Raw genomic sequence first — 24979 nt, 5'->3', positions numbered from 1 at the left:
CTATGTGACACTAGCACAGTGTATTCTAGCTATGTGACACTAGCTCAGTGTATGCTATCTATGTGACACTAGCACAGTGTATGCTAGCTATGTGACACTAGCACAGTGTATGCTATCTATGTGACACTAGCACAGTGTATGCTAGCTATGTGACACTAGCAGTGTATGTGCTACCTATGCGACACTAGTTTAGTGCATGCTAGCTATATGACACTAGTTCAGTGTACGCTAGCTATGTGACACTAGTAGTTTATGCTAGCTATGTGATACTGCCCATGCCTGAAGTTTATGTCCACACTGTTGACTGGTACTTTACACATGTTTAACCGTAGATAAACCCTTGTTATTATAAAAGGTTATTGTATAAACAGACTAAATGTATGTTCGCATTAATTGATGCATCGAAACATCATTTAAATCAAAGCAATGAAGGATGAGACCACTGACGCAGAAATCAGAAAATAGTGCAGCAGGTTTTTTTCAAAAGTTTTTAAAGCAGTTTAAATACAAAAACACATTTCTGTTGATTTCAATGACAACAGAACAAGTAAAAAATATGTGAAAAGATTCAGAAAATGTAGTTTTTGTACACCTATAAATAGAACACTTTTACATTCATTAGTAGTTGTGTGCAATGAATTAGCAAAGAAATCCAACATTCCGTAGTTTTTAAAAAAAGTTTTCCTCCGCTAAGCAATGATACCAAGTTGCATTGTGGGAAACGTATGATTCAGTGTTATGTTTTAACGTTTGTTACTCAAACCAAATGAGAGAGCAATCACAAAAGCTGAAGACTGAGGCTAAATCTCTTATAAATGGTTATAAATAAAGATGTTTTAACTTTTTTTTAATATCCTTTACGGTATTTTTCACGTAACATTGTACAAATACGATTGTTAATCGGTGCGTTTAGCAGCAGGACAAACACTTTGTGATAAAAGTAGAAAGCTCCAGGTGGTCTCAGGATCCTCAGGCCTCCTCGATGGGGGGGCTGTTAAAGCAGCCCTTGGGGACGGCCTTCAGGATGTCCTCCAAGTTTTCAATGTCCACTAGTATGGCATCAATATCCAGGTTGATGCCGCTCAGCCGGCGGCGCTGGGCCTCCTCCTGCTCCTCCATGTCCCTTAGCCGGGGACCCAGGCGGCTGTCCACGTCGTTCCGAGCGTCAGCCACAGACTTCTCCAGGCGCTCCAGCTGCGTCTCGTCCACGGCGCCAGTCTGGTCTGAGGAGGGAGAGGAGGAGGGTAAATGTCAATGTAAAATGTAAATGTAAAAGGGTAAATATCTCTATGCTCAGGGATCAAGGCTTGACCGGAGAGAGAGGCTGAACTCACTGAAGTTGGCAAGCAGACGGCGGATATCTCTCAGGGTTTTTCCCACGGAATCTCGGGTCCTGATGGCGTTGTTCAAAGCTTCGGTTGCTTCGACGGCCGCCTGCAGAGTGAAACATTCACGGGGCAATCAGGTTGTGATTTACTCCTGCTTTTCTTTTATTAGTTGGTTGGCTCCGTGGTGTTGTCAGGGTGTTACCTTTCCCAACTTTCAGATACCAGCCACCCTTTGAGTGGAGTTTCAGATGCTTCCTTCTGGGCTAAAAGCAGGACTAAGAAAGTATTTTGTGTCTGTTGTAGTTATTATATCATGCTTGCTGCACTACAAATTGCCCCTCTGGGTTCTGGCTTCTTCTCCTGGTGGAGATCATAGAAATAATTATTTTGAAATGGTTTTAACACATTTTATTCTTGCAAAAAGAGCAACGGACCCCATATTACATTACAGGTCATTTAGCTGACACTTTTATCCAAAAAGCGACTTACATTGCATTTTAAACCCATGGCTTTTACATGTTTGGGGGAGCAATTAGGGGTCCGGTGTCTTGCTCAGGGACACTTCGACATGGGACATGGAGCAGCCGGGGCTCGAACGGCCAACCTTGCGGTTCCCGGCGCTCCCTCTCTACCCTTGCTCTACCGCCGACCCCACACATATAAGCTATGGGTCAATCCTATGCAACCCAATAATGGGCCCATATAAGGTATGGGTCAATCCATGCGTCCAGATGATGGCCCTATATAAGGTATGGGGCTATCCTATACAACCCAACGCTGCCTCTTCTCGTACTTTTCTAGGCCGCAGGTACATTTTCACTTGAGTCTAAGTCATTTTCCATCACAGGGAATAATTTATAGGGTATAAACTTAAACCTTACCTCCTGGGCGCCGGCCTCAAGCATCCTGCCTTCATTCAACTCTGATTCTACCAATCCTGCGGTGTTTGAGGCCTTCTTCTTCAGGTCCTGAGAGTCCTTGTTCAGTTTGGTGGCTTCATTCATTAGACCAGTGAGAGGCGGCAAAGATCCAAACGTTCCCTGAAAAGAAAAGACGGAAGTAGGACTAAATTGCAGTTTTCTACAACAAAAACTACTTTAATTCACAAAACATAAATGCCAAGGAGCAAACCGCGGACCACGAACATGAAAAACTCACGACATAGAAAAAACACTCAATGAACTGACAAATGACACAAAGGTTTAAATACACTGGGGCCGTGCAGGTGAATCATGGACAGGGCAAACAATCACAGGGGGTAACGCAACAGGGCAGGAAGTGAAGGTAACCCAGGTACAACGAGAGGCAGAAACAAACCACCAGTGGACCAGGACTGCATCCTTATCTATAACTATATAGTTTATGTATATAGAGCAGCGGTGGCCAACCTTTCTCGCCTCACGGAATGGTTTCATGTGGGATAGTACAGTATTTTGCCGACCGGTCTTGAAGGTGAGGCGAATAAACACAACAATATAACCCGGGGGTTATAGTAGTCGTTGCTGTAGTAGTAGTTGCTGCATACGGCAAAAATGAAGGGATGGGGACCACTGAGTATTCAATATCAGCATTCCATTTCCACATATAACTTTCCATAAGCAGAGATCAAAGATGCCGGAAAAGAACAAAATAAAATACTAGCGTGGATGATTCAGAGAGACTGAACCTACGAGGAGGTCAACGTTTGAACTTGGAGGCGTTTCGAAGCAGGTAACGGACAGCTTTGGTCCGAGTTTCTGTGACACGATTGATGTTTTACAGATAAGTTTGTCTGAGTGTGAGAGTTTGTCGGCCTGTCTCTCTCCCCTGTCCGTCTACCTGTATGTCGGTCATGTTTTGTTTTTTTACCTCCAGACCGGTGACCAGGTCCCCCAGCACGCTGATGGTCCCGAGAGCCTCGTCAAAGTCTTTGGAGACGTCCCGCAAGACGGCGTCCGTGTCGGCGTTGTTGCGGACGGCCTGTTGGACAGTGGCGTTGATGCCGGGGAGACGCTTGATGGCAGTGTCGGCCAGAGATCTGCTGTCCTCAATCTGCTGGTCGAAGCCTGCAGGGGAAGACGAGAAGGAGGAAGAGATATATATATAAATATAGAGGAGGCAGCCTGTCTTCACGTCTGTCTGCTTGTTTGTCTTTCTCCCTGTCTGTCTGCGTCTCTGCCTGTCTGTCTGTCTCTCTACCTGTCTGTACCTCTCAGGGTGCTCAGGGCGTCGTCCAGCTCCTTGGTGTTGCCATTGATGCGTCTCAGAGCCTCCTCGGTGTCGGTCTTGGCCACATTGACTCTGTCCAGCAGCTTGTTGAAAGTCTCCAAAGACAAAAAAACAACTTAACTTAACTAATTGGATCCCCCCCCCCCTTTTTGGATACTTAATCCTTCCCATGATGCTTCAGTACCTGCTGGGCGTCCTTGCCTGCTGCCAGCAGGTCCCCAGTGACGGCCTTGTTACGCTGCACATCGTCCTGCAGCGCCTCAAGGCTTGAGACGTCCGCGTCCACCGCCTGCTTCAGATCATCCAACCTGGTCACCATGTTGTCCGCCTGCCCCTGTGCATGATGGGAGAACAGAATATGAACCTTGAGTGACTCCCGGGAGGACTCGTCGGTGTTTAATGTGGACATCTTGGTCTCACATTCAGGGGCAACGGGAGGTTTCGCTCCATGTTGGCGATCTCCTTCAGCATGCCGTTCGCCATGTTGCTCTCGTCCGCGGCCTCGCCACTAAGCCGGGTTGCCTGGTTCTCCAGACCCTTCACCTGGGCCGAGTTCTTATCATACCTGGATATGAGGAAATCATTGCTTCAGAGGTTATTGATCGTCCCCCGGGGAACAGCTCTGCCTTAGACTTCAATTCCCATGAGCCTCAGCTCAAAGAACCCTGTTAGGACAACAGTGATTCCAATTGATCCCAAATTGATCCAAACCTCATTGTAATGTCTACTTTTATCCAGCAGGTTTCACAAAGATCTCCCTTGTCATCGTGGTTGGATGAGAAGGATGAACATTTACATTCAGACAGACTATTCTACGCGATGCACCTGCAGACGACACAAATCAGAATGACGCCGGGTGCGAAAAGTGCTCGGTGGAAGGTTCCTTTGTCAGAGCGGCACAAGGCGATCTCAGTTGGGTGATATGGACCCGCCTCCTCCTCCTCATGCCAATTCCATGTAACCGTTTTTAACTGTCTTAAATAAATTGATGTGTGTCTTAATGCGGCTTTAGAAAATGAACACATGAACACAAATAAAGTCTGAAACTGGTCATTTGGTCGATGTTTTGATTACCAACCGAAGCCAGTTCAGTGTTTCCTCATCATCATAACTCCTCCCCACATCAAGTCACTGCAAACAGGCTTCTGGTTTTATCTGTGTTGTGTATCATGCGGGTCGATACGTTTGTCCCTTCAGCCTCTCTGAATATCGTTATGTTCCATCATCAGAACAGCAGATCACGTGATCTGAAGGCTCCTCTGGTCACGTAACAGGTCACACACTGAGAGTTTGTCCTTAATGGAATTAATTTCCTCTTACATTACATTTACTTTTATACTTTAAGTACTTTGAAACCAGTACTTACACTTCTAAAGTAAAACACAGAAGTCTTTTCATACCTTAGTACCTATACATGAATACCTTTGGTACCTCTGCACAACACCCCGTGTTAGAAACCCTTAAGTGGAGGCGCTTGGACTCACGTGGTTTGGAGATCTCCAATCAGCTCCTTCACCTTGTTCTCTTTGTTCATGAGGGTGCGAACGAGAGCCAGACTCCTCTCCGAGTTGCTCAGAGCCTCGTTGGCGCTTCGCTGCACCTCATCCGCCGTCGCCGTATGTCTGTGGGTCGGGACAGGAAGTGATGAAGGCCCAGGGTGGACTTTTACAATCACTTCCCCATGAAAACACTTCACAACTCACTTGTCGGCCAGACTGACGGCCGTCTCCTTCAGAGACGAGAAGACGTCGGACCCCTGTAAAGCGTCTCCGAGAGGAATCTCCTGAGGGAAAGGAAAGTCCGAGGGGCTGGTAAGAGTAGCACTGTCATCTGGACCTTCTCGCCGCCACAGTTACTACCTGAACCACTCTGATCGCCTTCAATCCAATGATGTTCCTACTTGATCTGATTTATCAGAAGTCTTTCTCAGTCACTGAAGATGGAAATCCAACGCGACGGTATATTTACATTATTTTTCCTTCAAACTTCCGATGGGACATCCTCACTTACAGCTGATCTGAGGTCGGCCTTGGCTTCGTCCAGTTTGCGTTTCATCTCCTTCATCAGACTGCGAACCTCCTCCACCTTTGTCTTGTACGTCTGCTGCTGTCGTTCGACTTTGCCGGCCGCGGCGCCGATGTTTTGGAGGAGCCGGCCGTCAGCCAGCTGACTCCGGCTGATGGACGACAGGCGGCTCTGCAGGCTCTTCTCCAGTCCTGTGGGACACGCCATGCGTTTGTCATCGTGCATCCAGTGAGTGACGAGCCTGACGGAGGGCGAACGAGCCTCTCACCTTCCAGCAGCTCGGTGTCGTACTGCAGGTCGTCCACCAGCTCCTCGATGCCCCTCAGGGTCGCCTCCATCTGATCCCTGCTGTCCGGGTTCAAACCCGCGGCGTCCTTGTCTGACAACAGGAGCTCCAGCTGCTTCAGCTTGCCAGCGTATGCCTCCATCTGAAAGATTAACCCTTTACATTCCATCACACGTCATTTAGCTGACGCTTTTATCCAAAGCCACCTACAGTAAGTTATTCAGCCATAAGGACACAAACTCAGAAGAACAGGAAACAAGAAAGTGCAACTTCATCAAATAAGCCAGTTTACAACTCGCTGTAGATTAGTGGCGTTCTAGGACCCTGAAGCAGCTAAGAAGATGGTAGCCGACCCCTCTCACCCCGGACCTGTTAGTGCCCCTTCCATCTGGCAGGAGGCTGAGGTCCATCAGGACCAAGACCTCATCAACAGAGCCGGACCCCCACTTTCTGTTCGCTGGTGCACTTTATTTTACATTTTAAAACATTTTAACTTAAACTTTTATTTCTTTATTTTTAAACTAACCCACAGCATTATTGTCTTGTCGTCCATTGTCGTACTGTCTGCTGTCACGCACCAACCGCCAAGTCGCATTCCTTGTATGTGACATATGATATTTCCTGATTCCTGATTATAAGTCCAATGTAAGTGCTGCAGTTAGTTAGTGTGTTAGTGGAGGTAGAGTCTGAAGAGGTGTGTCTTTAGTCTGAAGATGTGAAGGCTCTCTGTGGTCCTGATGTCTTCAGAGACCTCCTTCCACCATTTAGGAGCAGGACAGCAAAGAGTGGAGATCTAGTCGAGTGTTTTGCTCTCAGTGAGGAGGAACAAGCAGTTCAACTTGAACAAGCGACTTGTTCAGACCTGTTTGTTTCACCCGATTTCAACCCGGCGCCTTGAGCGCGATGTGAGGAAAGCAGGTTGTCTGTTAGTAACAAGGTTCCACACCGGAACCTTCATGACCACATAGTCAGATCAATGAACGTTGCATTACCGTCTGTCCAACCCATATTTCTTACACATTCTGTTGTAATAAACTAAATGATTTTCTCAAAGAAATCCCTTATTTGAGGATAGAGTTATTTTCTCCCACAAACTAATCCCACCGGTGAATCGGTGAACCCGTTACCTTGGTCCTGATGGGGCTGAAGCAGGCGGGGCAGTCGGACCTCAGGCACCTCAGACCCTCGTAGCCGGTTCTGCAGCGACAGCGCCCCGAGTCGTCACACTGTCTGGACTCGGAGCCCTGGAGGTCGCAGTCACACGCTGGCCCACGAAAACCACAGAGGGAACATCTTAGGTTTCTCCCCTCGATGCAGAGCATCATGTCAAAGCTTAAACATGTGCTTTTCTTTGCCTTTGGATCTCAAACCGTTTATACGTTTATTTACACGACACAAAATAAGGTGATCATTCATTGAAAGCGTGATTAGCAGGCGTTACGTTTGCAGGCGTCGGTGGCTCGTTGGTGGTAGAAGCCGGGCACGCAGTCCTGGCAGCCGCTTCCCCTCGTGTTGTTCAAACACCTCAGACATTCGCCGCTGCTGCGGTCGCAGCTTCCCGCCACGCCGACGTCGATGTGTCCGTTACACTGGCAGGGCCGGCAGGTCTGCTGCTCCACGTCACCGCGCGGGGGGGCGCCGTAAAAACCCTCCATACAGGTGTTGCAGCGAGGACCTGAGGGGAGGTTTTACAGATGTGTTTTGTTATGTGTGTGTGAGGAGGACAAGCTGCTTGATGGAACACAAGACTCAAGAAGGACGTGGGGCATTCTGGGTCACCTTCAGGTTACAACCTTGTTTCAAGTCAAAGTGCTAAAGGTAGGGCGGGGCTACGCGCTGATTGACAGCTCTCTACCAGAGAGATCATATGACGAGAATGTGTGCGGCGTAGACCAACCCGTGGTTCCGGTAGGGCAGCGGTCACACCGGGCCACCAGTGAACCGGCCGGCAGCGAGCAGGACACTCCTTCCATACAGGGACACCTCACGCAGGCACCGGGCTGCCACGGGTCGCGGTAGAAACCCTCCGGGCAGCCGCGCTCTCCGGGCGTCTCATCGGCGGAGTAACAGTCCCCCGTCTGCGGGTCGCAGCCGCCCCCTCGGCAGCTGCAGGGCTCGCAGCGGCTGAAGGCCCCCTCAGCGGGGTTCCTGCGCCTGAAGCCGGGCGAGCACCGCTCGCAGAACTCGCCGTCGTAACCCGGCGGGCAGCTGCAGGTCTGAACCCAGCGGGCCGGGGCGCCGTCGGCTCGCTGCGCCGTCACCAGCCGCACGTTGGCGAGGTATCCGCGTCCTGGGAAAACAGGTCAACAATCCAGATCCTCACGCATATATCTGACATCCAGAGTCTTACTTTGAAAAACTGAGTGGGAGCAGAAGGAAGAGAAAAAAAAGAAGCACACCATTTTCTCCAAACGTGGCCCGGATCTTGACGGCCGTGAGGTTCTGGAGGAGCGTCTGGAACTGTGAGGCCGAGAGCTGAGGCTTCCACCTGCTGCCGGGCTGCTCATCCAGTCTGTTCATCGGACACAAGGAAGGATTTACCTTCAGCTCCAGTGAGAAGCTCAGCTGGAAACCTCACATGAAACACTGAGCCTTCAGAGTAAAAGCACGTGGAACTAGTAGCAAGCCTGGAATTGCTACAATAAAAGCTATTTTTATGTAAGAAGAAAGTGAACAATGGTCCAACTTTACTTATTTGTTGTTTTGCATATTTTCTAACCATTTATTTCAACACACCTGATATCTACAAAACTGTAAAGCTGATGTGCTGTTTAAGTCTAATGCAAATCCAGCAATGGCAGTCCGATGCAAAAGTCTCTATATTAACTTGGTGTGTTTACAGATGGCATGAGGTGTGCAGACCCAGTAGGTCATCGACAAAAATGGGAAACGTTGAGGACAAAGAAGTTCTCTTCAGCACCTTCGCCCTCCAAGAGGCGTCTGCTGAGTGTTGTTATTTAGTTTTGACATGATAGTTTCATGGATGAAACACTGTGCTTCTGTTGGAGGAGTTTGTCTCTACTTGCTCTCATGACCTCATCGGGATCCTTCAGGAATGTTCCCCCTCGGGTGAAAAACTAAAACATTTCAGTTGCATCAAGAACTTGATTCAACCAGCGTGGAGCACCATGGGGACAGTGGCGTTTCTTACCTGAAGCTGTAGTTTATTTTCTGTCCACAGGGGACGAGGGACCGCAGGTCGCCCAGGGAGGCTGCCACTCGGAGGCCGCCGCCCTCCAGGACCACGTCGCTGGTGGACGGGTGGCGGACGCCGCGGTCCAGACGCAGCGAGAAGGAGAAGTTCTGACCGTAGCTCAGCAACTGATTCCCCAGGTAAGGAGCTGTGGAAGGGGAGAGAAAACACCTGGTGAGGAGGCGAGGAAGGAGCAGAAGGGTACGAAGGAGGAGGTGTGGAAGACAAAGGAAAGAAGGAAAAGGAGAAAAGAGAACAGAAGATGTGGTGGAAAGGAAAGAAATATCTTTGCAGGAGGTAAAGGAGAGTGAAGAAGGAAAAAGATAGAAAAGAAGGACAAGGAGGCATGGAAATAGAATGAGGAATAAGAAAACAAGTGAGGGAAGCGAAGGTTCGAAGGTAGGAGGCGATAAGGGGGCGATCCTAAAAAAAGGAAAACAAAGAAGGACACATTGAAAGAGTCAAGGAGGGGAGACAAGGAAAGGAAAGAAGGGAAAAGAAACTGGTGAGAAAAGTAGACACAGAAATGAAAGTCATTGAGGGGGCGGGGCCTATTCTCACCTGGGGCGTACAGGTAAACGGGGAGGCTGTTTTTGGAGATCACCTCCAGGTCGTGGTGCTTCGGTGACCAGCGGAAGTGTACGTCATCGGGGATAACGCCCCTCGCTGTCGCCACCCACCAACCGTCCAGACCTGAGGACACAGTCCGTTACAACCAGTGTTCTCCGAGGCTTTTATGTTGAAATCTAACCCAGAAACCACTGTTAACCAATGAGATCAGCGGCTGGTCTTTTATTGTGAAAGGTGAATCATACCTTCGGCGAATGTGGAGGTGATGCTGTGGATAGAGTAACCGGATTGCGGAGAACATTTGCTGCTATGACCATAACAGAAACACATCTGACTCCCAGAATCCTCTCTGGGCTGACGTCTAAAAGCCACAACAAACAGGAAGTCAGAGCAGAAGTCTTCATTTAACAGCCTTCATTTAAAGTTTAAATTTAAAGTTAAAGCACTGAAAAGAGTTATTAGACTGTGGGATCATCTTAGCGGGTTTCTTAACCTTTGCGAGCAGCCGTTCGGTCCGACCGGTCCGTCTGGGCAGCGGTCACATTTCTCTCCAGTGACGCCATCTTTGCAGCTGCAGCGCCCCGTTCTGTCACACGTGACGCCGACAGAGCCTGAAGGGCAATGAAAGGTCAGCAATTACTTCCTCCCTTCACCCCTTCTGTGAGCGTGTTAATTGAAGTGTCTCCTCACCTGCAGGGTTGCAGCGGCAGGGCGTGCAGCTCAGCGCCGCCCCCACCAGGTTGAAGCCATCCTTGCAGCGCTCGCAGTGGCGCCCTGCAGTGTTTCCCTGGCAATTGACGCAGTGCAGCCCCCCGGCGTCCCGGAGGCAGTACTGAGATCGGCCATTGCAGTCGCAGCGCCCCGTAGCTGCAGAAGGAGACAGGGGACCATCGTTTAGTCCATTTAAACGTATCGCTCGTTGTTACAGAAGGTTAGCTCGTCTTGTAAACAGGTCAACCACCAGATCCTTATCTGCTCCCTTCAGGAACTTGGTGTCTCAGGCTCTGCTCTCTCTCTTCTCTCGTCCTACCTCGACGGCCGCACCTACCGGGTAACCTGGTGAGGATCTGTGTCGGAACCTTGTCCTCTTACTGCTGGAGTTCCTCAGGGTTCCGTCCTGGGTCCCCTCCTCTTCTCCCTCTACACCAACTCTCTCTCGCTGTCATTTGCTCGCATGGCTTCTCCTACCACAGCGATGCTGATGACACCCAACTAATTCTCTCCTTCCCTCCCTCGGATCTCTGCCTGTCTGACTGACGTCTCTCAGTGGATCCGCCCACCATCTGAAAATCAACCCCGACAGACTGAACTACTTCTCTTTACGGGAAAATATTCTCCTACAGAGGACCTGACTGTTAACTTTGGCAACTTCGTGCAAACACCCACTTTGACCGCAAGGAACCTCGGCGTGACGTCGACAGCCGACTCTCCCTGACTCCCAACATCACTGACAACACCATCCTGTAGATACTCGCTCTACAACATCAGAAGGTAGTGATTCAGTCTCCCTCCTGGACTACTGTAACTCCCTCATGCAGGTCTCCTGCTACCACCATTCCACCTCTGCAGCTCATCCAGAATGCAGCAGCTCCACTGGTCTTTAACCTTCCTAAGTTCTCCCACACTCCTCCACTCCTCCGCTCTCTTCACTGGTACCGGTGGCTCATCCAGTTCTAAACATGGTGCTCACGTACCATGCTGTGAATGGATGGGGTCCAGCTCACATCCAGGACCTGGTCCAACCCGACATCCCGACCCGCACTCTCCGCTCTGCATGTGATAAACTGCTTGTTCCTCCTCACTGAGAGCAAAACACTCGACTAGATCTCCACACTTTGCTGTCCTGCTCCTAAATGGTGGAAGGAGGTCTCTGAAGACATCAGGACCACATAGAGCCTTCACATCTTCAGACTAAAGACACACGTCTTCAGACTCTACCTCCACTAACACACTAACTAACTGTAGCACTTACATCGGACTTATAATGGTTCTTATCTACAGCAAGTTGTACATCGGCTTATTTGATGACATTGCACTTTCTTGTTTCTTGTTCTTCTGAGTTTGTGTCCTTATGGTTGAAATGTTCTTATTGTAAGTCGCTTTGGATAAAAGCATCAGCTACATGACATGTGATGTAAAGGGTTAATCCTCTGAAGAACAGTAATGAGATAAGAACATTTCATTTAAATGAACTGTTGTATTTTAAAAACTGTATTTCCAATGTTGGTGTCAGCCAACCATCAGAAGACTGTTAAAGACTTAGGAAACAACTTTGAAGGTTCACAAAGGCCTTCAGAGTCTGGCTCAGAGATCCTTAACTAGAGCTGCACCTCGTAGCCCGAAGCAAGACAAATCACAGAGTCACACCCACAACCGGCCGACGCCTTGTCTGAGAGAACATCACGCACTCAGGAGCTCCTCAGGCTGCTGCTGGTTCAGACGGAGGGAGGGGGTCCATGGTGCAGTTAAGGAATGACGGGTAGGAAGAACCAAGAACCAAGAACCAGGTCCAGGGCTCAGGGGGAAGACTTGTTCAGGATTTCAACCCTCTGAATAACGTTTATGTCTCAAAGTTGATTTAATGATCCATAACTCAAACCTCCATCATCATCATCAGTATCATAAGCATAAGAGCAGGTACTCATGGTAGTGTAGAGGTAGTCAGTAGTACTAAAGCAGGTACTCACGGTCGTGTAGAGGTAGTCAGTAGTACTAAAGCAGGTACTCATGGTAGTGTAGAGGTAGTCAGTAGTACTAAAGCAGCTACTCACAGTAGTGTAGAGGTAGTCAGTAGTACTAAAGCAGGTACTCACGGTCGTGTAGAGGTAGTCAGTAGTACTAAAGCAGGTACTCATGGTAGTGTAGAGGTAGTCAGTAGTACTAAAGCAGCTACTCACAGTAGTGTAGAGGTAGTCAGTAGTACTAAAGCAGGTACTCACGGTCGTGTAGAGGTAGTCAGTAGTACTAAAGCAGGTACTCATGGTAGTGTAGAGGTAGTCAGTAGTACTAAAGCAGCTACTCACAGTAGTGTAGAGGTAGTCAGTAGTACTAAAGCAGGTACTCACGGTCGTGTAGAGGTAGTCAGTAGTACTAAAGCAGGTACTCACGGTAGTGTAGAGGTAGTCAGTAGTACTAAAGCAGGTACTCACGGTAGTGTAGAGGTAGTCAGTAGTACTAAAGCAGGTACTCACGGTAGTGTAGAGGTAGTCAGTAGTACTAAAGAAGGTACTCACAGTAGTGTAGAGGTAGTCAGTAGTACTAAAGCAGGTACTCACAGGAGTGTAGAGGTAGTCAGTAGTACTAAAGCAGGTACTCACGGTCGTGTAGAGGTAGTCAGTAGTACTAAAGCAGGTACTCACGGTCGTGTAGAGGCAGTCAGTAGTACTAAAGCAGGTACTCACAGTAGTGTGCGGAGGCCCTTAGGCCACACAGCAGCACGGCGAGGGTCATCCAGCTGCTCTTCATCGTGGGGTGAATCCTCAGGAGAGAATGAAACTCAGACTTCAGGCTCCTGCTCACAGCGTCGTCTTTTATCTGCAGCCAGCAGGTCCCAACACGCTGCTCACACAGACACACACTGACTCACATGTGACACACACACAGGAAATGACTGTGTGTTGTTCTGGGTCTCGTCCTCCATATTTACATTTTTCTGACACAGAGACGAGAAGTGGAAGAGAAGGCCGCTCTGTCCCACTAACGCTCATCTCTGCTTGATAGGGTCTGATTCACACGGTTCAGGGTGGAGGAGGACGACCGTGCAGCCAATGAAACGTGAGCAAAACACGAAGGACAGATTGAAGAAAGAGGACCAGTCACAAGGAGATGTCCTGTTCCCTTCACAATAAAACCTTCTGTCATGTCCCGAGATACACAAAGTCCTTCATGCATTCATCTCATTAAGACGCCTCTGTGTCCCGAAGCCTCATTCTGTCATCGAAGGTTACACATGAAATCCCTGTAAACTGTGTCCTGAGGTTCAGACAGACACACCCTGAAAACACACTCACACACACCTACACACCATGATCAATCACACACACCCAACAGCATACCTGGTTACACACACACCTTCCATACCGCAGAGCTGCACAAATACGCAGCCGCAGGGCCTCATTACTGCGTCTCACACACACACACACTCACACACACACACACACGCACACGTCTGGCTTGTTCTCCGTTGCCGTGCCGACGCCACACCCTGAACACACACGATACCTTTCTGCATTTCACAATGCTGCCTTCACTTTCCAGCTCCACTAACCGAATACTACAACTATGTTGTACTTATTTACTGCACCAACACTAGATTCAGTCTATCTGAAACGTACAGACAGAATACTTGCAGTATTCAAAACAGTATCACAAAAAGTACGACATAATAATTATTGTAAGTCGCTTTGGATAAAATCTGACACAAGTACAAAAAATAATTGTCAAATATACTAAAAGTAGTCACGCTAAAGTTCATTTTAATAACTATAACTTTACTTTATATTGTGGATAGTTCAATCTTTAACTACATGTAATCATTTTTTAGTTTTAAAATTAAAGATCTGTAAAGTAAAAAAAAAGCTTTCAGATAAATGCAAAGGAAGAGAGATATTTTCTATAGAAAATGGCAAAATAATAAATACTCAAGTAGAGTAGAGGTACCTCTAAATTGTACTTCAGTACAGTACTTGTGTAAATATACTTATTTATTATTCATATTCAATCAATCAATTTAATTGAATTGAATTTACTTTTAGGTTCACATTGTTGGACTAACTGGTCGCATCTCTGAATATACAACAATCATTTTGTATAATATACTTTACATATACTCTCCAACCAGATATTCATATAGTTATGTATAAGATAAGAGTCCCACAATGGGGAGATTCTCAGCATCGCGGCAGCCAAGTGGACAGTGCACACGAGATCCATGGTAAGAAAACAAGAGCCGCAGTATCATGCTGATGATAAAAAAACAAGAATAAAAATAAAAAGCAAGTGCAAAGGCCACAGTAACTAAGTACCAAATAAATATATGCATATGTACACATATCACAGCGGTTATTGGTTTTAGTGTTTTCAGGGATTTAGTGTCCTGTGGTTCACTGGTGGTTGTGCAGCCTGACAGCAGCAGGTGGGAAGGAGCCGGTATCTCCTTCACACACCGGGGGGTGGAGGAGCTGCACAGAGCTTCCAGGACGTCCACCATGGGGTGCGAGGTGTTGCTCATCAGGGAGGAGGCTTAGTCATCATCCTGCTGTCCCCCACCACCTCCACCGTGTCCAGCACCCTGCTGGCCTTCTTCATGAGCTTGTTGAGTCTCTTCCCGTCGGCTGCCGATATGCTGCTGTCCCAGCGGACCACTGCATAAAAAATGGCAGATGAGGTCTCCTACACACCAAAGGACCTCCGTCTCCTCGGCAGATCGAGATCTGACCCTTCAGTGCACGGACAACATCTGTCCAGTCCAGTTTATTGTTCAAGTGAACATCCACGTGAACTCTCACGATCTCAATGTCCGTTCCCTGGATGTTCACTGGTACCGGGGCAGAGCGTTTACCCCGACAGAAGTCCACCACCAGCTCTTTGGTTTTGCTAGAGTTGATCTGGAGGCGGTTCTGCTGGCACCACCCTAAGAAGTCTTGGTTAAGTTCTCCCCGTCATCACCGGCGGAAATGAGACAGACGATTGCAGAATCATCAGAGGAGAGTAGTCATATTTAAAGTCAGAGGTGTGGTGAAGAGGAAGGGAGCTAGCACAGTTATTATCGTGTCATATATTCTACATATGTTGGAGTTCATCCCTGTGTTGTGTGTATGTCTTAAATTCTAATTGCTTCCATTGCATGTTTGTTCCTCTGCAGTGGACGTTCGTCCGCGGTGCAGTTCTCCTCCGGTCCGACAGGCGGCGCCACCGAGGAAACAGCCGACCAGCGGGCGACAACCCAGGCGACGACTCCCGCTGCGAGCTGGTGTTTGGTAGCCGCCGTTAGCTTAGCCTCGCCGACTGTAAGTAATACAGCGACCGCTAAAACCTTCACAAAGTAAACATTTGTACTAATTCCTCGGAGCGGTGGACCGCTAGCTAGCACGAAGCTAACGCTAGCTGAGCAGGTGTGTTGGTGAAGCTAACAGTACACCGGTGTGATGCTAGCTGATAGCCTGCAGCTAGCTTCACACCGACACTAACGGAGATACGCCGTATTGTCTAAAATAAGTCAGCAAGGTCCAAATTTAGTGCTGAAATCCCATTGTTCGGTCATCGTTTCCATCCCGAATCTAACTACTGTTTTAGTTATGATTAACTAAAGATCATAACTTAATATTAAGTCACGTCATGAAAGACGGGTGTGTTTACTAGCACAAAATGTAGTGTTTTATAAGTAGAGTCTGGTGACCCCATTAATGGTGATGATTTAAAGCTTTTTGTTGAAAGGCTGTTAATATAAATGACTCCCTATAATAGAACCACGTGCGTTCTGTAGCTAAGCAACGCAGATAACGGGCTGGTTTTGATCTCTAAAGACCTTTTTGTGGTAGTAAGAAAAAACCCTATTTTGGTCATATTTTTAATCCGATATTTGTCAGCAGGTCCAACACATACACCCCCCCCCCTCCCCCCAGCCCAACATGGCCGACATCAAGAACTTCCTGTACGCCTGGTGTGGAAAAAAGAAGCTGACCCCCAGCTACGACATCCGAGCCGTGGGGAACAAGAACCGGCAGAAGTTCATGTGCGAGGTGAGTCTTTAGGTGTTTGCAGCTGGAAGGAGTTCTTCTGGTCGCTGGCAGGTTCCTTTGCCTTAACGGCGGTTTGCGGTGGTCGGATCACTTTTCGCACTCGGCGTCGCTCTGTCCCTTTCTAACCGCTGGGCTGCCCTCAGGTCCGCGTGGACACCTACAACTACATCGGGATGGGAAACTCCACCAACAAGAAGGACGCTCAGACCAACGCCGCCAGAGACTTTGTCAACTACCTGGTCCGCATCGGGGAGATGAACGCTGCCGAGGTCCCGGCTCCAGGGGTCAGCAAGGCGCCTTTAAGGCCTTTAGACGTTTAGGTGTAAAGGGTTCGGAATCAGACATCCGCCAGTGAATCCGCGAAGCTTTGGACTCAAGGTCGGAGTCTTGTTTCTACAGGTGAGCGCTTCAGGTGGAGACCAACCCCATGATGATGGAGGACCAGCAGCAGGAGGTGGAGCAGGAGTCGGCTTTGGAAGCCTCCCCTCCAGCGGTCCGCTGCCACCTCATCTCGTATTGAAGACTGAGAAAGGTACGAGGGTTCAGCGGGAGGAGAGCAGATCAACGTTTCTGTGCTGTCGACACTAAAGGCGCTGGCGTGCTTCTGCTTCTGCAGCTGCTGCTTTTCACGCAGTCGTGTCAATGGACTCGTTTCACTTCCTGGTTGTAAAGTCTTGTTCAGTAAGGGAAGGAGAGCCATCACTTCCTTGAGTTGACTTGTTGGTGGAGACGTAGAAAGTATGAAATGTTCACTTTGCTTCTTGTTGTTAGAAGAGGCCGCCTGCAGTGGGCCGATACCAGGAGTGACTGGACTCGGCTACTCAGGAGGACGGAACTCTGGGTGGGGAGGAGGAGGAGGAGGAGGAGGAGGAGCAGAATGGGAGCGAGGAGCCAACCTGAAGGAGTACTACGTCAAGAGGGACGAACAGGAAGCGCAAGCGGTACGAAACAAAGAGGAGTCGTCTCCGGTTCTTTAGTCCACCAGATGTTCTTTAGTGCTCTACCTCATGGTCAACAGGACTCGTGACTCTGAATCAGTTCACGTGTCAATGAAACATCTAGTTGCGTCTGTTAGAGTTGAAATAAGAACTTTCTCCTCGCTGCAGACTCTGGAGTCGGAGGAGGTGGACCTGAATGCTAGTCTCCATGGCAACTGGACCCTGGAGAATGCCAAGGCCCGCCTGAACCAGTTCTTCCAGAAGGAGAAGACCAGCGCAGAGTACAAATACAGCCAAGTGGGACCGGACCACAACAGGTCTGGACCAGAGAGCAGGAGGCCTGATGGGTCCATAGATCTCTAGATTGGACGTTTGTTTTTAAGAGGTCCTCTCACACTGGTCCTTTTCTCCATGAGGCCATGTCATTGGCTCAGAATGTCAGGCTCATGAAGGTTTGTCCAAAGCAGGAGGACCAGGAGCCTTCTTCCTGTGCCTGTGGCTCCTCTTTGTTTCTTCTCGTACCTCCTCTTCATCTCACCGGTTGTCCTCCCCAGATGTCTCTACGTGTTGCTGTGCGGAGTAGTGAGTGGCTCTGAATGGCGGGTCACGATGTCCCGGTATGTTTTTCTGCTGGACTGCTGTAAACTCTGAGACCTCCGGAGTGTGTCGGCCACACCGGAGAGGTCTCACTGTCTGATTGGTCCACGGAGCTGAGTCTTAATCCCGTTAATAAGATACATAGATGTATGAATCACCTGAAGAGTCCGCCGTCTAAAATGTGGTTTGAAACACGGAGCGTTACGAGGTCGTATTCAGACTTTAGCTTTCATCAGAGATATTGATCCGTTTCCAAGCTTGTGACACAAGACGCGACGCCAAGAAATCAGAAGCGCCCTGAACAGCAGACACGGGACGGCGCTTAGGGGCACTAAGGCGGTCCCGTGGGTCCGTGCACTCGGTTCTGATCTCTTGGTGTCGCCGGCAGGGCCGACAGCTCGCTGCCTCACTCACCACAAGTCCGGCAGAAAAACATACAGCTCCTCCTCCTCCCGAGGGTGAGTCCACCGCGCCCCACCTCATCGCTTTATTCTGAAAGGGCCAAACAGGAAGTGACGGTGTGGCTTTGTTTGGTGTCTGCAGGAGCTTCATCGCAGAGATGCAGCTGTTTGTCAGACAGCTGGGAAGAAGTAAGAAACTGCAGCGACACATTTCTAATACTAAAAGTACACAACGTGTTACTCTGATGCTTTTCCATCAGAAGGTCAAAGGTCACCGCGCTTTGTGCCCACAGGGATCACGGCGCGAGAGCACGGCTCCAACAAGAAGCTGGCGGCCCAGTCGTGCGCCCTGTCTCTGGTCCGGCAGCTGTTCCACCTGGGGGTCCTGGAGGCCTTTTCAGGGGTCACCAAGAAGAAGGAGGGAGAGACTGTGAGCCGCGTCCCCCCAACGCGCGTCTCCCGGGACGCCTCCATGTGGAACTGACTCGCTGATGTCGTGTGTTTCCCCCCAGCTGGAGGCCTTCGAGGTCACCGTGTCTCCGGACCTGCAGCAGCAGCTGGCCACCGTCGTCCAGCAGCTCGGAGTCCACGTCCCCCCTCGGGTGAGTCCCCGGATCTGATCAGCAGGTCGAGCCGTGTGAACAACCCGAGTCATCAACACATGCAAAGAGCGTAACTCGAGCAAATACGTTCAGATGCCCCCCCCCCCCATTCTCCCTTCCCTGTGACACCTTGTAGAAATGTACTTCCTGTTCGTCTCGGGCTCATAGTGGTTCTTGTGGTCTTCTGGTCCCATCCAGCCGGCGGACCCCTCCGACTCGGTGTCTCTGATTCAGGGGAAGTTGGCCACGTTTGAGCCGTCCCAGCGTCAGAGCGGAGCGGGGGTCGTCCCCTGGTCGCCCCCGCAGGTCAACTGGAACCCCTGGACCAGCAGTAACATTGACGATGGACCGCTGGCCTTCGTGAGTCCTCGCAGTGGAGCAGTGGAGCAGTAGAGCAGTGGAGGAGTAGAGCAGTGGAGGAGTAGAGCAGTGGAGCAGTGGAGCAGTAGAGCAGTGGAGCAGTGGAGCAGTAGAGCAGTGGAGCAGTGGGGAGGCTTTTTATCTGCTGCAGGTGTCTCAGGATGTGTTTGATGTTTTACTGGTACCATTATGCAGCGTGCATTTGGACCGGTGGGGGGTCCTGTGCCTGTGAGACAATGCTCAGGGTCAACAGGAGCCTGAATTAGTCCCCTTCCTCCCATTGGCTGCTCGGTGGTGATGTCACCATGTTTTATCTGTACCCAGTGCACTCCTGAGCAGATCAGCAGCGACCTGCAGGACGAGCTGCTGTACCAGCTGGAACATGACGACCACCTGCAGAAGGTCAGCCTGGTTCCTCCTCCTTCTTCTACTGGTTTCATTCAGCAGAGATACCGAGTGTAGAAGAAGAACATTCCTCCCGGGGTTTCAGATCCTGTCGGAGCGCATCCAGCTGCCCGTCAAACAGTTTGAGGAGGAGATCATGGCCGCCGTGGAGAACAACGCCGTGGTGATCATCAGAGGGGCGACGGGCTGCGGCAAAACTACCCAGGTCCCTCAGTACATCCTGGACCGCTTCATCAAAGCCGGCAGGGCGTGCGACTGCAACATCGTGGTCACCCAGGTAACATCGGCAGGCGTCCAATCACAGAGCCCAGAAGGTCAGACCATGACCGGGTGGAGCTTCACCGGTTTAACACGATAGGGGGAGGAGTCCACTTCTCTTAAAGGGGGAGGTCAGTTGTGAGGGCGTTGAAGGGGCGGGGTCTGTTCAGACGAAGCTCCACAGCAGCAGTGACCTCACTAGTGGACCCGGGACTCTTGTCTCCTGCAGCCCCGGAGGATCAGCGCCGTGTCGGTGGCCGAGCGGGTCGCCTACGAGAGAGGGGAGGACGTGGGCAAGAGCTGCGGCTACAGTGTCCGCTTCGAGTCCGCCCTCCCGCGGCCGCACGCCAGCGTCCTCTTCTGCACCGTGGGTAGGTGGACGGACGTCTCCTCCCGCTGCCTCCCGGTGTGGGCCGGTGGTGATGAGTTCGTCTCCGTGTTTCAGGGGTTCTGCTCCGGAAGCTGGAGGCGGGAATCCGAGGGATCAGTCACGTGATCGTGGACGAGATCCACGAAAGAGACATCAACGTGAGTCCTTGTGTCCCAGAGGGCTCCTGGTTGGACTCACTTCCTGTCCGCTCTGAACCCTCCGACCCCTCATGTGTGTGTCTGCAGACGGACTTCCTGATGGTGGTCCTCAGAGACGTGATCCAGGCCTACCCGCAGATCCGCATCCTGCTCATGTCGGCCACCATCGACACCACCATGTTCAGAGAGTACTTCTTCAACGCCCCCGTCATCGAGGTGTTCGGACGCACCTTCCCTGTTCAAGGTACCTCTGACCTTCGCGATGTTAGATCATGAAGGTACGAGGATGAAGTACTAGTCCTCTATCAAGACATGTATTCAGGATTCACTGTCTAAATCAAACTGTATGTTTGCACAGAGTATTTCCTGGAGGATTGCATTCAGATGACCAACTTTGTCCCTCCACCGCTGGACCGCAAGAAGAAAGAGAAAGACGAGGACGGAGGAGACGAGGATGTAAGCCACCATCGCGTTTCTTCCCCTCTGCTGAACCAAATGATGAGAGCACCATCCAGATGTTGTCTTTGTCCCCTTGTGTGCAGACCAACTGCAACATGATCTGTGGGCCTGACTACTCCCCGGAGACCAAGCGCTCAATGGCCCAGATCAGCGAGAAGGAGACGTCCTTCGAGCTGGTGGAGGCTCTCCTGCGCTACATCGAGACGCTGCAGGTGGCCGGAGCCGTGCTGGTGTTCCTGCCCGGCTGGAACCTCATCTGCTCCATGCAGAGGCACCTGGAGACCAACCCGCACTTTGGTAGGCTCCATCTCCTCCAGGGGATCTGCTGGAGGGCCGGTAGAGGATGCAGGAGAAAGTACCACACGTACCCATGAGATGTGTCTTGTTTCCAGGAAGTAGCCGGTACCGGATCATGCCGCTGCACTCTCAGATCCCCCGGGAGGAGCAGAGGAGGGTCTTTGAACCGGTTCCTGACAACATCCGGAAGGTCGGACCCTGAAGCCTGTGTTCTGTGTTCAAAGGGTTCCGTGGGATTCAAACCGGCAACTCTTAAAAGACTTGCATATGTTGTTGTTCCTGTTCTCAATGAGAAGGTTTCATCTGCAGGTGATTCTGTCCACCAACATCGCAGAGACCAGCATCACCATCAACGACGTGGTCTACGTCATCGACTCCTGCAAGTAAGGGTCCCGCAGAGGACTGCGTCCTCCCTGTCCCGAGTTAGTCTACTTGTCCCCGGTCTAAGAGGACCTCCTTGTGTCCCCCCAGGCAGAAGGTGAAGCTCTTTACGTCTCATAACAACATGACCAACTACGCCACCGTGTGGGCTTCAAAGACCAACCTGGAGCAGAGGAAAGGCCGGGCGGGCCGAGTGAGAGCCGGCTTCTGCTTCCACCTGTGCAGCAGGGCCCGCTTCGACAGGCAGGGCCTCCTTACTGCGCCTCCTCCTCCTCCTCACTGCTCCTCACACCACCTCCTTACTCCTCCTCACCGCTCCTTACACCTCATCCTCCACCTCACCTCTCCTTACACCTCATCCTCCTCACCGCTCCTCACACCTCATCCTCCTCCTCCTCACTGCTCCTCACACCGCCTCCTTACACCTCATCCTCCTCCTCCTCACCGCTCCTTACACCTCCTCCTCCTCACCGCTCCTCACACCTCATCCTCCTCCTCCTCACCGCTCCTTACACCTCCTCCTCCTCACCGCTCCTCACACCTCCTCCTCCTCCCTGCAGGCTGGAGACCCACATGACCCCAGAGATCTTCAGGACTCCTCTTCACGAGGTGGCTCTGAGCATCAAGCTGCTGCGACTCGGCGCCATCGGCCACTTCCTGTCGAAGGCCATCGAGCCGCCGCCGCTGGACGCCGTGATCGAGGCGGAGCACACGCTGAAAGGTAGGAGGCCCCGAGCCGAACACTGCTGATCAATAATCAATGCATGATGGACTCTGAGTGTCTCCCCCTCAGAGCTCGACGCTCTGGACACCAACGATGAGCTCACCCCTCTGGGTCGGGTTCTGGCCCGGCTCCCCATCGAGCCTCGCCTCGGCAAGATGATGATCATGGGCTGCATCTTCAGGTCAGCCTCTTCCTCTGCCCCCCCCTCCGGTGACGTAGTGTCACTGTGGCCCCCTGGTGACGTAGTAACGCTGTGCCCCCCCCTCAGTGTCGGAGACGCCATGTGCACCATCTCGGCCGCCACCTGCTTCGCGGAGCCCTTCGTCAGCGAGGGCCGGCGCCTCGGCTTCGTGCACAGGAACTTCTCCGGCAGCCGCTTCTCGGACCACGTGGCCCTGCTGTCCGTGTTCCAGGCGTGGGACGACGTGCGGTAGGCGTGTGTCTGTGTGTCCACAATGAAAGGCAGGAGGTTGATGCTGAGGGGAGCATGAATACGACGCCCGTTAACAGGATGGGCGGCGAGGAGGCGGAGATCCGTTTCTGTGAACACAAGCGGCTCAACATGTCCACGCTCAGGATGACCTGGGAGGCCAAAGTCCAACTCAAGGAGATCCTGGTCAACTCCGGATTCCCTGAAGGTACCTGAACACACCGTGGAGAATGATCTGCGCCCCCCCCCCCCCCCCCCCCCCCCCCCCCCCGTTATGCCCCTCCTCCACCTCGTCACCTGTTGCCCCTCCCCCCCCGTCAGAGTGCCTCACAACCCAGACGTTCAACACGGTGGGACCCGACAACCAGCTGGACGTGGTGGTGTCCCTGCTGACCTTCGGCTCGTACCCCAACGTGTGCTTCCACAAGGAGAAGAGGAAGATCCTCACCACCGAGGGGAGGAACGCGCTCATCCACAAGTCCTCCGTCAACTGCCCCTTCAGCAGCCACGACGTCGCCTACCCCTCCCCTTTCTTCGTCTTCAGCGAGAAGGTACGGCCATTCTTAGTCTAGGTAGTCTACTAGCAGTAATACTAGTGCACTACACTGCAGACTAGTATTACTGCTTCTAACTGATTCCAGATCAGAACCCGGGCCGTCTCTGCTAAAGGAATGACTCTGGTCAGCCCTCTGCAACTGCTGCTGTTCGCCTGCAAGAAGATCAGCTCCAACGGAGACGTGGTGGAGCTCGACGACTGGTGAGGGGCAGACGTAGAGCTGACATACAGTGACGTACAGTGACGTAGAGCTGACGTAGAGCTGACGTAGAGTGACGTAGAGCTGACGTAGAGTGACGTAGAGCTGACATACAGTGACGTACAGTGACGTAGAGCTGACGTACAGTGACGTACAGTGACGTAGAGCTGACGTACAGTGACGTACAGTGACGTACAGTGACGTAGAGCTGACGTACAGTGACGTACAGTGACGTAGAGCTGACGTACAGTGACGTAGAGCTGACGTAGAGTGACGTAGAGCTGACGTAGAGCTGACGTTCAGTGACGTAGAGTGACGTAGAGCTGACGTAGAGTGACGTAGAGCTGACGTACAGTGACGTAGAGTGACGTAGAGCTGACGTACAGTGACGTAGAGTGACGTAGAGCTGACGTACAGTGACGTAGAGCTGACGTACAGTGACGTAGAGCGACGTAGAGTGACGTAGAGCCATGTAGAGCTGACGTAGAGCTGACGTAGAGTTAGGTACTTTAGTCCCACAGGAAGTGGGCGCTGACCTTTCAAAATAATGTGTCCAGGATCAAGCTCAGGATTCCTCACGATGTGGCGGCGGGCATCGCTGCCCTGAGGGCCGGTCTGGAGGCGCTGGTGGTGGAGGTCACCAAAGACCCAGAACACATCAGACAGATGGACCAGAAGGACCAGCAGCTCCTCAACATCATCAGACTCACATCCAGACCTTCAGCTGCTGGACTCAACATGATGAGCAGCAACCAGAGGTACTATGAGGGACACTCACTGAGAGAGAGACGCTGAGGGACAGTCACTGAGCGAGAGACGCTGAGGGACACTCACTGAGAGAGAGACGCTGAGGGACACTCACTGAGAGAGAGACGCTGAGGGACACTCACTGAGAGAGAGACGCTGAGGAGAACACATTGATGGACAAACTGAGGGACATTCTGACATTCTTCTCCTCTGCAGAATGGGAGACGGCCCTCGACCTCCAAAGATGGCACGCTTCGATGGAGGAGGAGGAGGAAGCAGTTACCGAGGAGGAGGAGGCTACAGAGGGGGAGGAGGAGGAGGATACAGAGGAGGAGGAGGCTACAGAGGGGGAGGAGGAGGAGGATACAGAGGAGGAGGAGGATACAGAGGAGGAGGAGGATACAGAGGAGGAGGATGCTATGGTGGAGCTGGAGGAGGGTACAGGGGAGGGGGGGGCTACAGAGGTGGAGGATACGGAGGTGGAGGATACGGAGGAGGAGGAGGAGGAAGAGGAGGAGAAGGAGGGTATTAATGAGGAGGAGGATACAGAGGAGGAGAAGGAGGGGGAGGAGGGTATTAATGAGGAGGAGCAGGTTTCATCTTCACTGATTCTCAGAATCAAAAGAACCAATAAATCTGCTGTAGATTTTCAGTGGATGATGAAGAGGATGTTGTTGTTGACGAAGATGAGTGAGCACGCTGAAGATACTGAGATGATTAATAAACGTACTATAACAAAAACTTCAC

General features: G+C 51.1%; 2 protein-coding genes across 14 annotated transcripts; one reads left to right on the top strand and one right to left on the bottom strand.

Annotated features, from left to right (window-relative positions):
• Positions 1-455: 455 nt before the first annotated feature.
• Positions 456-13548, bottom strand: lamc2 (laminin, gamma 2). 2 transcript variants are annotated; one of them, XM_040172431.2, is made up of 22 exons: positions 13257-13548; positions 13012-13168; positions 10301-10477; positions 10104-10221; positions 9856-9971; positions 9602-9733; positions 8999-9188; positions 8247-8359; positions 7745-8137; positions 7289-7522; positions 6975-7111; positions 5830-5989; positions 5547-5752; positions 5240-5319; positions 5021-5158; positions 3957-4101; positions 3721-3870; positions 3517-3631; positions 3177-3373; positions 2210-2368; positions 1335-1434; positions 456-1223 (listed from the first exon to the last, which is right to left on the bottom strand). In XM_040172431.2, the coding sequence occupies exons 2-22, from the start codon at positions 13073-13075 to the stop codon at positions 970-972; spliced, it is 3378 nt and encodes a 1125-aa protein (XP_040028365.2). In that variant the 5' UTR covers positions 13076-13168; positions 13257-13548; the 3' UTR covers positions 456-969. The 2 variants fall into 2 exon arrangements, with proteins under 2 accessions (XP_040028365.2, XP_077956187.1); XM_078100061.1 differs by having other exon boundaries at positions 13012-13324.
• Positions 13549-15238: 1690 nt separating this feature from the next.
• dhx9 (DEAH (Asp-Glu-Ala-His) box helicase 9) lies at positions 15239-24973 on the top strand. Of its 12 annotated transcripts, none has more exons than XM_078100052.1 (29): positions 15567-15723; positions 16201-16350; positions 16494-16634; positions 16750-16882; positions 17122-17291; positions 17457-17605; positions 18274-18343; positions 18429-18475; positions 18580-18716; positions 18799-18888; positions 19087-19248; positions 19573-19650; positions 19739-19930; positions 20141-20282; positions 20357-20439; positions 20527-20683; positions 20798-20895; positions 20982-21195; positions 21291-21385; positions 21505-21578; positions 21667-21819; positions 22137-22297; positions 22370-22481; positions 22569-22730; positions 22811-22938; positions 23052-23281; positions 23372-23487; positions 24043-24243; positions 24449-24973. In XM_078100052.1, exons 8-29 carry the CDS (start codon positions 18445-18447, stop codon positions 24762-24764), a joined length of 3132 nt encoding a protein of 1043 aa, XP_077956178.1. In that variant the 5' UTR covers positions 15567-15723; positions 16201-16350; positions 16494-16634; positions 16750-16882; positions 17122-17291; positions 17457-17605; positions 18274-18343; positions 18429-18444; the 3' UTR covers positions 24765-24973. The 12 variants fall into 12 exon arrangements, with proteins under 12 accessions (XP_077956176.1, XP_077956172.1, XP_077956174.1 ...); XM_078100053.1 differs by having other exon boundaries at positions 16198-16350; XM_078100050.1 differs by lacking the exon at positions 18274-18343 and having other exon boundaries at positions 15239-15618; positions 17125-17291.
• Positions 24974-24979: the final 6 nt, after the last annotated feature.

This window comes from Gasterosteus aculeatus, chromosome 3 (assembly GCF_964276395.1).
Source record: "Gasterosteus aculeatus chromosome 3, fGasAcu3.hap1.1, whole genome shotgun sequence".
NCBI classification, from domain to species: domain Eukaryota; kingdom Metazoa; phylum Chordata; class Actinopteri; order Perciformes; family Gasterosteidae; genus Gasterosteus; species Gasterosteus aculeatus.
The sequence above is the reverse complement of the archived record's forward strand: the minus strand, read 5'-3'. Positions and strand labels throughout refer to the sequence as shown.

What these genes read in the sequence shown, in the direction of transcription:
- lamc2 (XM_040172431.2), bottom strand. Translation starts at nt 13,075, where the DNA reads ATGAAGAGCAGCTGGATGACCCTCGCCGTGCTGCTGTGTGGCCTAAGG. An exon ending in CTGCCGCTGCAACCCTGCAG is followed by an intron (nt 10,222 to 10,300) that starts GTGAGGAGACAC and finishes ATTGCCCTTCAG; the next exon opens with GCTCTGTCGGCGTCACGTGT. An exon ending in ACCTGGTCACCGGTCTGGAG is followed by an intron (nt 2,369 to 3,176) that starts GTAAAAAAACAA and finishes TTTTCTTTTCAG; the next exon opens with GGAACGTTTGGATCTTTGCC.
- dhx9 (XM_078100046.1), top strand. Translation starts at nt 16,240, where the DNA reads ATGGCCGACATCAAGAACTTCCTGTACGCCTGGTGTGGAAAAAAGAAG. An exon ending in CGTATTGAAGACTGAGAAAG is followed by an intron (nt 16,883 to 17,121) that starts GTACGAGGGTTC and finishes TCTTGTTGTTAG; the next exon opens with AAGAGGCCGCCTGCAGTGGG. An exon ending in ATCATGGGCTGCATCTTCAG is followed by an intron (nt 22,482 to 22,568) that starts GTCAGCCTCTTC and finishes CCCCCCCCTCAG; the next exon opens with TGTCGGAGACGCCATGTGCA.